We start from the raw sequence: 13,023 nt of genomic DNA, 5'->3' as shown, positions 1-13,023 counted from the left end.
TAGTCGCCACATTCCGGTGCCTGTTTGTGGAGGCTGGTACGGGAATTGAACCCCTGCTGCTGGCCTGCCCTGGTCTGCTTTAAAAGCCAGCTGTTTAGCTCTGTGCTAAACCAGCCCCTGACTTTCTGACTCTGAGGTGAGATAGTTACCAAGTGAGCCATTGTTGACATATTTTGTGTGCACATTTATCCAGACACCACCTCAACAGTGCATAGAACATAAACTAATTTTCTCCCTAAACCTCCACTTTAAATTGATTTAGTCTGACTATTGCCCTCTCAAAGAACAAAGAATATTCCAACACAGGAACAGGCCCTTCGGCCCACCACGCCGGTGCGATCCAGATTCCTTATTTAGACCTACTACTTATTGCCAAAAGATCGGCATCACTCCATTGCCCACCCATTCATGTGTCTTATCAAGATACATCCTAAATGTTGCTATCGTGCCTGCCTTCACCACTTCCATTGGTTACATTAACAAGGCTACCATTTACTTGGCTACCATCCTGCAAACCCACCTCACTGCCCCTTTCCCACATGTCATCCCATGACCCAAGAGCGAGCAAAGGATAGGTCCCATCCGAGAAATTTGCACAGCAGCCAAAATCTTTAAATTTCCAGATAAAGGTTCTTGCACTTTGATTTATTCAGGCACCAGATCTTAACAATATTGGCAAGGCCACCCTTATTGGGGTGATCACTGGTGAGGAAATAGACAGAGATCCACCTGCTTGACTGTTTGCTCGACCACTTCACTGGATGACACTCAGCCACCTGGAGTAGAACTGCAGGAAGCAGGAGCCACATGCAGGTACAGGTGGGTAAGGCTGGCTGCTTCCCATTCCCTGAACGACATGGGTGACCATTGGGACTTTGCTGACAATTTGTCCACTTTCACAGTCACTTCCACTTTCCTGGCACCACCCTCACAAATGACCATGATTCTTCAATTCAATTCCGGCGCTTTTTGACAAAATCTGAATTTGCAACAAATATAGCCTTTTAGGATTTTTAACCAGTGAAGTCTTACGCAATAGTTTTATTGGATCAAACTCCCTGGGGTGGAATCATCATGGCAGGGCATGGTACTCAGGTTTGGCAGATATAGATTTACCAGGATGTTTTTAAACAGAGTGTAGTGGGTGCCTGGAACTCACTACCGGAGAAGGTGGTGGCAGCAGGGACGATAGTGACATTTAAGGGGCATCTTGACAAATGCATGAATAGGATGGGAATAGAGGGATACGGACCCAGGAAGTGTAGAAGATTTTAGTTTAGACAGGCAGCACGGTCGGCACAGGCTTGGAGGGCTGTGCTGTACTTTTCTTTGTTCTTTGTGGCATTTTTCTGTTATAAGCCATAAAAAGTGCACCTTGCCCGTAGTAATTTATCACCTTTTGAAGCTATCCTGCACTAAGTTAGCTCAAATGTTGCCAGTTTAACAGGATTAACAACCGGTTAAAGCAGTTGACCTTTATTAATTGGCAGAATTTATAGAAAGAGTTATGGACGTAGGCTGGGATATTCCAGTCCCACCAACAGCAGGTATCATCGTGGGCAGGACTGGAAAATTTGGATAATGGTCAAAAGTCAGTTGACCCAAACCGAATTCAAATCCAGTTCCATGAAGAAATCTAGGGATATGGGGACAGGCAGTGAAAATGGAGCTGAGGGCAGAGACTCACCATGATCTTACTAACTGGCGGAGCAGGCTTGTGTGGGAGGGTGGGGGGCGACTGTTTCAATTCTTGTGTTCTTACAAAACCCCTTACCGAAAAATAAGTGACCTGAAAAAAGTTAACTCTATCTTTCTTTCAATCCAGGGTATTGGTTAGCTCAGTTGGCTGGTCATCTGATTCATGATGCAGAGCAACAGAAGACTCCGCCTGCTCAACCTTGCCCCTTGCCTGAGGTGCGGTGACCTTCACTTAATCACCACCAGTCAGCTCTCAAAGTGGCGGGCAGCCTATGAGACAATGGTGACATTTACACTTTTTATAATAATCCACAACTATGTACAGAAACAGACAGATTGTGCACAACCAACACTCCCTTTAACATGTGAGCAGGTACGGACGCACAGCCATTTTCAAAGGACAGTGCAGTGCCACAAACAGGCTGCACACACTGGCTTGTGTTGAGTTGATGGGGATTTGCTCCCCTGCTCCATATCACTACTGTGTGGGAAGTTAAAAATGGATTGATGGAAGAGATGAAAATAGATTGATAAAAATGGTGTGAAGGTGGAGCAAAGAGTTCAGAGTCAGAAGTTGTTGAACTCAGTGTAAAGTCCGGAAGGCTGTAATGTGCCTAATAGGAAGATGAGGTGCTGTTCCTCTAGTTTGTGCTGGGATTCAACAGAACATTTCAGCAGGTTAAGAGCGGTCTTGGGCACAAGGGAGCAGGATGATGATTTGAAATTCTAAGCGACTGGAAGGTCTGGGCCCTGTTTGCAGACGGACCAAAAGTGTTTTGCAAACTGGTCATCCAATCTGTGTTTAGTCTCTCCAATCTCAGACTTAGCTCTCAGGTGTGAGCTGTGTTCTCTCTCCCCAGATGCCGTGAGACCAGTTGAGAATTTCCAGCATTTTCGGTTTTCCTCTCAGACGTCATTGGTCACAAAATACTGCTTGTGACTGTGACCATGGTGCATTATTTCTCCTTAAGACACAACCTCCAAAGGGAGGTAATGTCTGACAAATCTGTTAGAGTTCTTTGAGAAGGTAAAAAGGAAGTTAGACAAAGGAGAACCAGTGGACTTGATTTATTTAGATTTCCAGAAGGCCTTTGACAAGGTGCTGCATAGGAGACTGTTAAATAAGTTAAAAGTCCATGGTGTTCAGGGTAAGATCCTGGAATGGATAGAGGCTTGGCTGACTGGCAGAAGGCAGAGAGTGGGATAAAGGGGCCTTTTTCAGCATGGCAGCCAGTGACTAGTGGTGTGCCTCAGGGGTCTGTGCTGGGACCACAACTTTTCATAATATACATTAATGATCTGGAAGAAGGAACTGAAGGTACTGTTGCTAAGTTTGCAGATGAAACAAAGATCTGTAGAGGGACAGGTAGTATTTAGGAAGCAAGGGGGCTGCACAAGGATTTGGACAAGCTAGGAGAGTGGGCAATGAAGTGGCAAATGAAATACAATGTGGAAAAATGTGAGGTTATGCACTTTGGAAGGAGGCATTTAGGCATAGACTATTTTCTAAATGGGGAAATGCTTAGAAAATCAGAAGTACAAAGGGACTTTGGAGTCCTTGTTCACGGTCCGTTTAAGGTTAATGTATAGGTTCAGTCGCCAGTTAAGAAGGCAAATGCAATGTTAGCATTCATGTTAAGAGGACTAGAATACAAGACCAGGGGTCTACTTCTGAGGCTGTATAAGGCTCTGGTCAGACCCCATTTGGAGTATTCCGAGCAGTTTTGGGCCCCGTATCTAAGGAAGGATGTGCTGTGTAGCCACCTGGGGTGGCCACTGCCCAACACAAAATAGAAGGTTACAAAGAATGCAGGGAAAATGGACATGTTGCAAAAGCAAGCAGCTTGCAAAAGCGCTTGTGTATTCTGACTGCTGCAGAAACCAGACAGCACTGTAAAAAAAACAAGTTAGCATACTAATGAGGCGATACCCGGTGATTCCCAGGTACAATGGAAACAAGTTAACTCAAATCGCTACAGTGAATAGAAGGTCAGACTTCTCGGCGCCAAGAGAAGTCCAAAACAATAAGCCCCAAGAACCGCCCAGTGATCGAGGGACTGCCCCGTTATTAGGGAAATTCAAATCAATCGATTGGGAAGAGACCCAATCGATTGCGAGTGTATAAAGGGTCCGCCCAGGTGGGCGCGAGACCCTGGGAGAGGTATAAGACAGAGACCCCGACCCCAGCTCTCTCTCTCAGCCAACCTCTCCATGACCAGCTCTCTGCCGGCCCTCCCAACAAGAACACCTTTGTAGCAGCTCTCGAACTTGACCACGGAGAGGAGGCCTGGCCAGCAGCCACCATCAAGTAAGTGTCACACAACGCACGCTATGAGAGTAGACACTCTTGATCCAGGACAAAGCTAGAGGCCGTTGTTCCCTGATCCGGCAGTTCCCTTATTCCAGATAAGTATTGACCTGTTAGTGGTAGGATTAGCCTAGTCTTGTAGTTTTATATGCATAATTAGTAGATAACTATTATAATAAACGTGTCTTGTTTGAATTTACTAACTGGTGTATGGAGTTATTGGTCTGAACTTGAACTTGGAACTTATGGCGGTATCTTAACGATATCTGGTGACTCTAGAGCTAAGGAACGAAACAGAGCCAAATTGAGTGTAAAGCGCACTCACCCAGAACGAGCAACAGCTGGCCTTGGAAAGGGTCCAGAGGAGGTTCACAAGAATGATCCCTGGAATGAAGAACTTGTCCTATAAGGAATGGTTGAGGACTCTGGGTTTGGACTCGTTGGAGTTTAGGAGGATGAGAGGGGATCTTATCGAAACTTGCAGAATGCTGCGAGGCCTGGATAGAGTGGATGTGGAGAGGATGTTTCCACTTCTGGGAAGAAACTAGAACCAGAGGACACAATCTCAGACTAAAGGGAAGATCCTTTAAAACAGAGTTGAGGAGGAATTTTTTCAGCCAGAGGGTGGTGAATCTGTGGAACTCTTTGCCGCAAAAGGCTGTGGAGGCCAAATTATTGAGTGTCTTTAAGACAGAGATAGATAGGTTCTTGATTAATAAGGGGATCAGGGGTTATGGGGAGAAGGCAGGAGAATGTGGATGAGAAAATATCAGCCATGATTGAATGGTGGAGCAGACTCAATGGGTCGAGTGGCCTAATTCAGCTCCTATGTCTCATGGTCTTGAACTCTCTGTAAAATATGATACAAGATCCAATGATAATTATGGATAATTCATCCAACCTGTGATATCCTACAATCCATCTATAAATTACCTTGATTTTGTTGTCAACGGCGAACGACCAGCACTTGTGGATTTTTGAACTCTGATTTAAGTAATTAGAAATCTATTTCAGGAGGAGCAGAGAAACTTGGATAGCAACTTCCTAATTTCTGCATTTAACTGTGCTTTCGTGGACACCCAATTTAGTCTTTAACTGAGCACTGAGCCTCATATTTCTTTCTATTAGAAAATCCAAATCGTTATTCAATTCGTTTTGAAACAACTCAATCACTCCATCTCACCTAAATGGAAGTCTATTGCAAGTTCTCTTTGTGTGAATAAAAAACGATATCAGTCTGAAATCGACCCTTTGACCAGCCTGAGCTTGTGATCGCTCATCCTATTCAATCAATTTCCTTTTAGATCATTTCAATAACTTACTTTCTGTGCGCTGCATATTTTTCAATAATATTACTTGTTGGATCTCCTTTTTAGAGAATAAAATGCCTTCTTTTCTTTGACATGTCTTTGTTACCAGATGGCTGTCACTATGGATCAACCTCCTGGCTCTTTTCTGCACTGCTCTCCATTGTTTGAATATTTCCCTTCCGTACTGATCATCACAATTGCAGACAATATTCAAGGTGAGGTCTCGGTAGAGTTCTACATAGTTTGTAAATTACTTAAATTACTTCCTTTGACATGTATTCTACTATGCTGGTAATATCAATGAAAATGCCTTTGGTTTTATTAATTTCTGCTGTAATGTTTGGACGTGTTCAGTATTTAGTCTGTTAAGACTCTTGGTTCTCTTTCAACTTCATTTCATAGCCATTTGAAAAGTATTCATGGAGTTTTCAATTTTTCCTTAATTTTGCATCCCTCCTCCTCCCTTTCCTTTATCATCCTCCTCCTTGGCCTTGCTCTCTGGAATGCTCCATCCTGAATCTTCCGCCTTACTAATTCTCTCATCACCTGCAAAAAGATTTCTGAGTACGTATCATTTCTGCCAAGTTTTATGTCACTCAACTGAATCTCTTCCCCCCTCGTTCATAGCGTTCCTCTTCTCCCCTCTCTGTCAATAGCATGTGATGTTTTCTCTGTCCTATATTTATATGCGAGTAATTTCTGTTGAATTAAAAATAATTACATCCTACCATCACAGTCCCAATGTAAAATGGCAACACCAATTAGGCGGCCAGTCAATGCATTCAAGTTTATTTTTAAATTATATATTTGCGATTTCCATCAGTGTTCAGGAACTTCATTTGCAGTTTCCCCCTTTTTTTTCCAGTCTTAACACGTCACTTAAGAAATCAGAGGTTTGGAATTTCTTTGCTGCTGCTCCCAGTCCACCATCAGAACTTGACTGAATGTTTACCTTCAAAAATGGGGGTTTCCACCGGTATTCCAGCAAGTTATGGAGGCAGAGTGAAAGAAGCTCTCAGGAAATTCCCTTCCATTATCAGCAGCGTGGACAGGCAATGTGCTGCCAGTTTTCCCTCGACTTGAACTGAAAAAGTTTCGAGGAAGTTTGTGAGAGGACACCTTTTTTGTGACTGAATCTTCATTGCATCACTTGAAAAAGCATGACATTGTTGCTTCAGTATGTTGTGACTCAAGCTTTTAAAAATATACTTGAATAGAGGCGGCTTCTTTAGCTTGAGAATAATATCTTTATAATACTCTGCAATCCCTCTATGATACTTTTTGAGGGGGGGGGGTTAACATACTGTACTATGTAATCCAGTATGTATGTGTAGAGGTAAACATCAAAAATAATTGATCTTTGTAACACTATTACACAAAGCCAGGTTTTTTTTAAATGGATGAATTGTAATACTATAGTTTTACTCCATTGTTATTACCAGATGTTTGCTTCATTTACTATTCCAATCTCAACAATAAAGAAATTCATTTCAGTATGCAACTCTGTTGATAATCTGGTTTTAATAATATTCAACAATTGAGTCTTCAGAAAACATGCATTTTTTAAAAAAGCCCTGAAAGTGAATTGATCATGATGATAGTCCATGGCAAAACTCAGCTAGCAGTCAACAGTGAGCAGATACAATTCGGCAACCAAACACCTAGACAATAGATTCTGAAAGGATTGAAAATCATAAGATAAGATACTTTAGAGTATCAACAAACCTAAGGGTAATGAGGCCGACAGGCAGGTTTGTTACTGCGCACTCAACAAACTAAACAATATAGCTGTAGGCAGCAATAACCTGTCCATCAACAGCTTTAACCTTAAATGAGACAACTGAGTCCAATAGTGCCAACAGTGCATTTCAAGAATTAGCTTTACTACAATTCTTAAAGAAACCTCTGAAGAAACCAGGTATCTGAAAACCTACCTGTGCTATTTTTCTAATACATCTTTGAGCCTATTCAATCCTTCAGGGCCTAATTTAAACAGAAATCTACAAAACACCAATGGAGCTTCATCAACAGATTTGAAGAATGCATTTTTCTTCTTATAGAGTCCCCGGACATCTTAATCAAATATTTTAAAAGATCAGGTACATTAGTGTCGACATTGACAAAATAGTTTCGAGGAAGTTTGAGAGAGGATTTCTTTACATTTCTAATGCTGGAAAACCATGAAAGGAAATGGTACTGGAGTGGATAAATGTGATGGAGTACACGGCCTTCTTTATTTTAAACAAGCCATCAAGCAGACCGTCATTCTTCAAAACAACTCAAGTCATTTTATCTGTCCGCAATTCACAAACGTATTTCTGTCCCCTTTCATAGAGCTATCTCCCCACAATTAACAGAGGAATTCCCCTCCCCCCCCCCCCCCACCACACACAACCAACCTCCCACACCTCCTGATTCAGGGCTACTATCTTTTTCTAACCTCTTCCTTCCTCTTCATTAAAACACTCTTTCCCCCTTCTCCCTCAGTTTGTACCTGCATCGGTTTCCTGTAACTCGTCTATAAAATACTCTTTTCCCACTCTTCCTCCTCCGGTTCACAATGGCAACTTTCAACTGACACTCAGCTCTTGGTAATACCTGTCACCCACCATATGTACTCAAGCCTCCCTATCCCCACCCCACCATCCCATCTCTTTCAATTCATGGTGGCACATTTCAGTCATTCATTAACCACTAGCACTTTTAACCCCATAGTTCCTAGTTGACATTTCCCGTTTTCTCTCCACTTACACAGCTAGCCCACACCTACCTCCTGCTGTTTTCCAGGATGATACCAGACACAACCCTGATCTCAAAAGACTAAATGCAGGCACACCAGAGTGAAATCTATTTTACCTCACATCAAGCACTTGGGAGTGCATTTGCTGATCAGTGTTGAATAAGAAAAGTTTTTGTGTCTTGAGCAAGATGCACAATGCCATTTCAAAGTGAAGACTTTTCATTCCATTATTCAGGACTAGATTTGAACCTGGGTTCAATATGTGTAATGCACAAACTCACGATCATCCAATACCCGCAAGTGTAATTAATTGTTTAACTGATCAATTGAAACACAAGTACGGTTAAATTACAGCAGCGTGCTGCTTCTAGTACAGTAAGGAAGGAAAAGTCAGAGATTAGGATTCACCTGTGGCATATTTTAATGCCATTGCCCAAGCTGGCCACAGATCACCTTTTAAGGAGACTATGGAGATCTCTATAGCCAGCCTAGATCCTTTTGATCACAATGCAACTGGGAATGATAACAAATCAGAATAAACCTGAGAAATAATAATGATTTTCTGAAAAAAAAAGTTGGATTGCAAGAATAACGTTTTAGGAGACCACAATTCAACTTGGAAAATCTCTAACCATTAATGTTCCAAATAATTACTCAGTATATCTGCATAAAGATGGCCCAGCTCTTTACAAATTTAGGGGCAGTCAGTGCAGGCAAATGACCAAGGAGCACTGCCAAAATCCATCAATTGCCATCAATAAGCCCCAGTGCCATAATACAAGTTTCTAAAACTTGCTACTTGTCATCAAAAAGCACAATACTCAAGGTTTAGTAAATACATCATTGGTCAGGAACACTCAAAATTTATTGACATAAGATCTGATTACTAATAATTAAGGGATGGATGGCATTAATGACACCTCATAGTACCATCAATTCAGTTTACAGTTTTCCTGCAGCAAGTATAGTACCTATTTTTCCCATTCTTCCCTGCCTTTGGTCATCACTTTGATTACAGTGGGTGGCAACATGGGGAGGGGGTCTCGATAAGGCCTTCCTTAAATTATTGATTAGTTTGGCTTATCCATAGTCTTACCCTATCATGGAAAGTCAAAGGCTGCAATGCAAGTCCTTCTCTTCAATCACCTTCAGAGTTTATGGAGAGGAAGTCACAATAATTTATTTACCTGGCATTTTCCTGTGCGGATGTCGTATAAAGCCACTGAGCCATGTCGAGCTCCGACTGCTATCCTGTTACTCCTCTCACAGTAGCTTACCATGTAGAACCTGAAATCCACAGAGAATAACAAAAGGACTGAAATCAACTGGCATGTCATAGTAGCGAAGAAGCAACAGCAGCAGTGTGCTTTGAGATCACTAATCCATGCGTTTAAATAAAAACAAATCAAAAGGTAATATTACTCCCAATGTACAAGGTTGATTTTGATTTTATGTGCATGCTTTATTGTAACATTTGTGAAAAATATTATTTGCCAATTTGTGTCAATAACAGTATTTTTATGTTTTCTTTTGCTATCAAAGCGATTGGGTAAGGTGATCAGTGACAAATTTATCAATTCTGCCAAGACTTGCTCATGAAATGATTAACCATCTCATCAAATAAGGTGTTCAAAAAAATATAACGCAGGGATCATCCTCCAAGCCAACTTCCTCCTCTCTCATTTTTTGGAGAATGCCGCTGATGCAGTTCCATTTCAGAGGATACTTCGACAGTTGGCCGAGCAACACGTTTGCGTACAAATAGGGAAATGTGAACATAACAGAGTTTAACAATGTTTAAAATCTTTCAGAATTGTGAGAGGCACAATGTTGTTAAACTGGTTAAATAGATAATCTGTTGCATTAACGTTTTATAACATGGGCACAAAAAAACCCTTGAAAATTAACACATCTATTTTACCATGATCAACATGATTTCTTGGAAACAAAACAAAACTATCGATCGTGTGTTTTATTGAAAACTATAGTTGCCCATGCTACTTCCCTTTAAAACAATATCTTAATGAAGTGCTCTTATTATGTAAAGAATACTCACATCAAAATACTGTGAAATAGTTCTTCTGTCATGGGCTGCACATGACAGGATTTTCTACTTTAGCACCGATGCTAATCCATTTAAAGAAGCATGAGGACGAGCATTGGTGTTAAAGTTGAAAAACCTGTGCCAAGATACTGAACTGCTAAAACTCAGATGCAGCAAGGTTTTATTTAAGATATATTGTTTATTAAATCAAATTATTTATATCATTACAGCAATATTTAGATTTTGGATAACTAACAGCTGAACATTCTATTCAAATAAATAAAGCACTTAAAATATCTTAATCCTATACTACCATCATCGTATTACCCGGTCCCATTATTCTACATGGACCAACTTTACTCGAGCCATAACTGTTATCTGCATTGTGCAACAATATTAACGCTAGTAGCTATTTTTCCATGGGGCATGGGGGGGTTTGGGAATGTTTGTCACTTGATAAACTGCATTGTTCCATTGTCTTAATGTTTATAATCCAGGAAAAAAAATCATTTAAATCCCTATTCTTGCAATTGTCAAGCACAAGTGCCAGGCACCGACTGCTGCGAAGAAGAGAGAATTGAACCATTGCCCCTTGACATTCAATGGCATTACCATCGTTGAACCCCCCACGAAAAACATCCTGGGGGTTACCATTGACCAGAAACTGAACTGGACGAGCCATATAAATAGTGTGACTACAAGAGCAGTTCAGAGGCTAGGAATCCTGCAGCAAGTACCTGACCTCCTGACCCCAAAGCCGTCCACCAACAAGGCAAAGGTAAGGCACCTGCTTCGATGAGTGCAGCTTCAAAAACAAGCTTGACACCATCCAGGAAAAAGCAGCACACTTGATTGATACTGCTTCCACAAACATTCACTCCCTCCACCAACGCGAACACTGGCAGCCATGTGCACCATCTGCAAGGGGAGGCAGTGGTGGAGTGGTATTGTCACTGGACTAGTAATCCAGAGACCCAGGATAATGATCTGGGGACCGAATCCAACCATGGCAGATGGTGGAATTTAAACTCAATAAAATACCTGCAATGTGAAATCTAACCATGAAACCATTGTCAATAATTGTAAAAATCCATCTGGTTCACTACTGTCCTTTAGGGAAGGAAATCTACCATCCTTACCTGGTCTGGCCTAGATGTGACTCCAGGCCAACAGCAATGTGGCTGACTCGTAAATGGCTAGCAAGCCACTCAGTTGTATTCAACCGCGACAAAAACCCAAAAAAGGAATGAAACCGAACAGACCACTCGGGGATCAACCCAGGCACCGGAAATTACAATGGCAAATCCAGCCCAGTCAACCCTACTAAGTTCTCCTTACTAACATCTCGGGGCTCACCACTATCTTTCAAGGGCAACTAAAGGATGGGTAATAAATGCTGCCTAGCCTGCAACACTGACATCCTATGAATGAATTTTAAAAAAACCAATGGGACAGTTGCAAAAACAGTCCAAGCCCAGACTTGAGAGTTAAACTGGAAAAGTCTCATCAGGTGAGCCTTTAACTCAGAGGTTTAATGTTGTGAAAGGTTTAAAAAAAAAATGTTTTCTTAAAAGTAATTAAGGGGCAATTTAGCGTGGCCAATCCACCTAACCTGCACATTATTGGGTTGTGGGGGTGAAACCCACTCAGACACGGGGAGAATGTGCAAACTCCACACGGACAGTGACTAAGGGCCGGGATTTGAACCTGGGTCCACAGCGCTTTAGTCCCAAGTGTAATATTGTAAAAGATAATGTTAAACGTGCAAATATACCCCTTGCCTACTTACCGACAAATTGAAGGGAAACATTCTTGAAGCCCCTTTTTCTTGACCAAGGATCCTTCCAGGCAATACATGATGATATCCATAACCTGGAATAGTAAATGAGAATGCCATCGTTTCAACAGTAAAAATTAACACTTCAGATATACTATTTGCCTTTTCCAAGAGTCCTTTAGTTCTTGAAATATGCAATTTCATTGTCTCTTCACCACAAGGCTTAAATCAGGAATGTGATGGTATTTGCCTGGGTGGGTTGAGCGACAATAACAATAATCAAGGTCATCACGCCTTCCTGCCACACCATTTCTCTTAATCAGCATCTATCACTAGACTCAATAATTTGCCCAGTATGAGCACTGCTGGCACACTGCGATTGCCATGTGCAGAACCACAGGATGCACTGCACGACTGCTAACCCTAATGACTACTGAGAAGTTAAGCATACTGCTGTACTCTATTATAGTCCTTCTTGTGTGTCTTCTTTTAAGTTAATAAATATTCTTTATTAATTGATCACAAAACGGTTGTGCTATTCCACCCTGATTTGCATATCTTTTCTCACAGTACACTAAATTAAAAATATATACCACGAAGAATTCCAGGTTACACTTCTGGGATTAGGGATACCCTCCTATTTAACATCAGTGGGGTTCTTAACACAAGGTATTTTGGTGTTGGGCTGTGGCTGAGTGATAGGCCACAGGACTGGACACAAATTCCTTCACTGGTCTTTGAGATGCTCAAGTGGAAGGCTGAAACAGCAGTATTGGCAGCATTGGGTTAAAATCTACATTTTCTGAAGATAGATAACATAGATCTTCAGTGAGTGAGAACCCAGGGCCAAATCATCAGCATTTACAAAGTACAGTGAATTTGTGGAGGTCATTGGTGCATATATGTAAGAGGGCCAGTGTGAAGACTTGATCCCTGAGGGAGCCTGTTGTTGGTTTTGTGTGGGCGGTGAATGGATCTCTAATTTGCCAGTTGCTAATTATGGAGTTGATTCCTGTAGGCTTTTCACATAGGTGATCTTGGAGAGTTTCAGCAGCATGCCTGTGCTCCATACTATGGCATAGGCACACGCTAAGTCAACAAAGGTGGTTCTTGTCTTCAGGCCTTTCTGGAAAGCAGCATCAATGT

The 13,023-nt window shown here is 41.7% G+C and overlaps 1 protein-coding gene across 6 annotated transcripts in view; it reads right to left on the bottom strand.

Moving 5' to 3' along the window:
- Positions 1 to 13,023, bottom strand: part of LOC119962662 (WD repeat-containing protein 7) — an 869,538-nt gene that overhangs the window by 159,147 nt on the left and 697,368 nt on the right. For all 6 annotated transcript variants that reach the window (XM_038790561.1, XM_038790562.1, XM_038790559.1 and 3 more), the window contains 2 exons: positions 11,890 to 11,972; positions 9,244 to 9,343 (listed from right to left, as the gene is read on the bottom strand). In XM_038790561.1, the coding sequence (XP_038646489.1) occupies positions 9,244 to 9,343; positions 11,890 to 11,972 (183 nt within the window). The remainder of the gene's footprint in view (positions 1 to 9,243; positions 9,344 to 11,889; positions 11,973 to 13,023) is intronic.

The sequence above is a fragment of the Scyliorhinus canicula genome, chromosome 3 (genome assembly GCF_902713615.1).
Source record: "Scyliorhinus canicula chromosome 3, sScyCan1.1, whole genome shotgun sequence".
NCBI lineage: Eukaryota > Metazoa > Chordata > Chondrichthyes > Carcharhiniformes > Scyliorhinidae > Scyliorhinus > Scyliorhinus canicula.
Note: the sequence above shows the minus strand (reverse complement) of the source record. Positions and strands in the feature narration are given on the sequence as shown.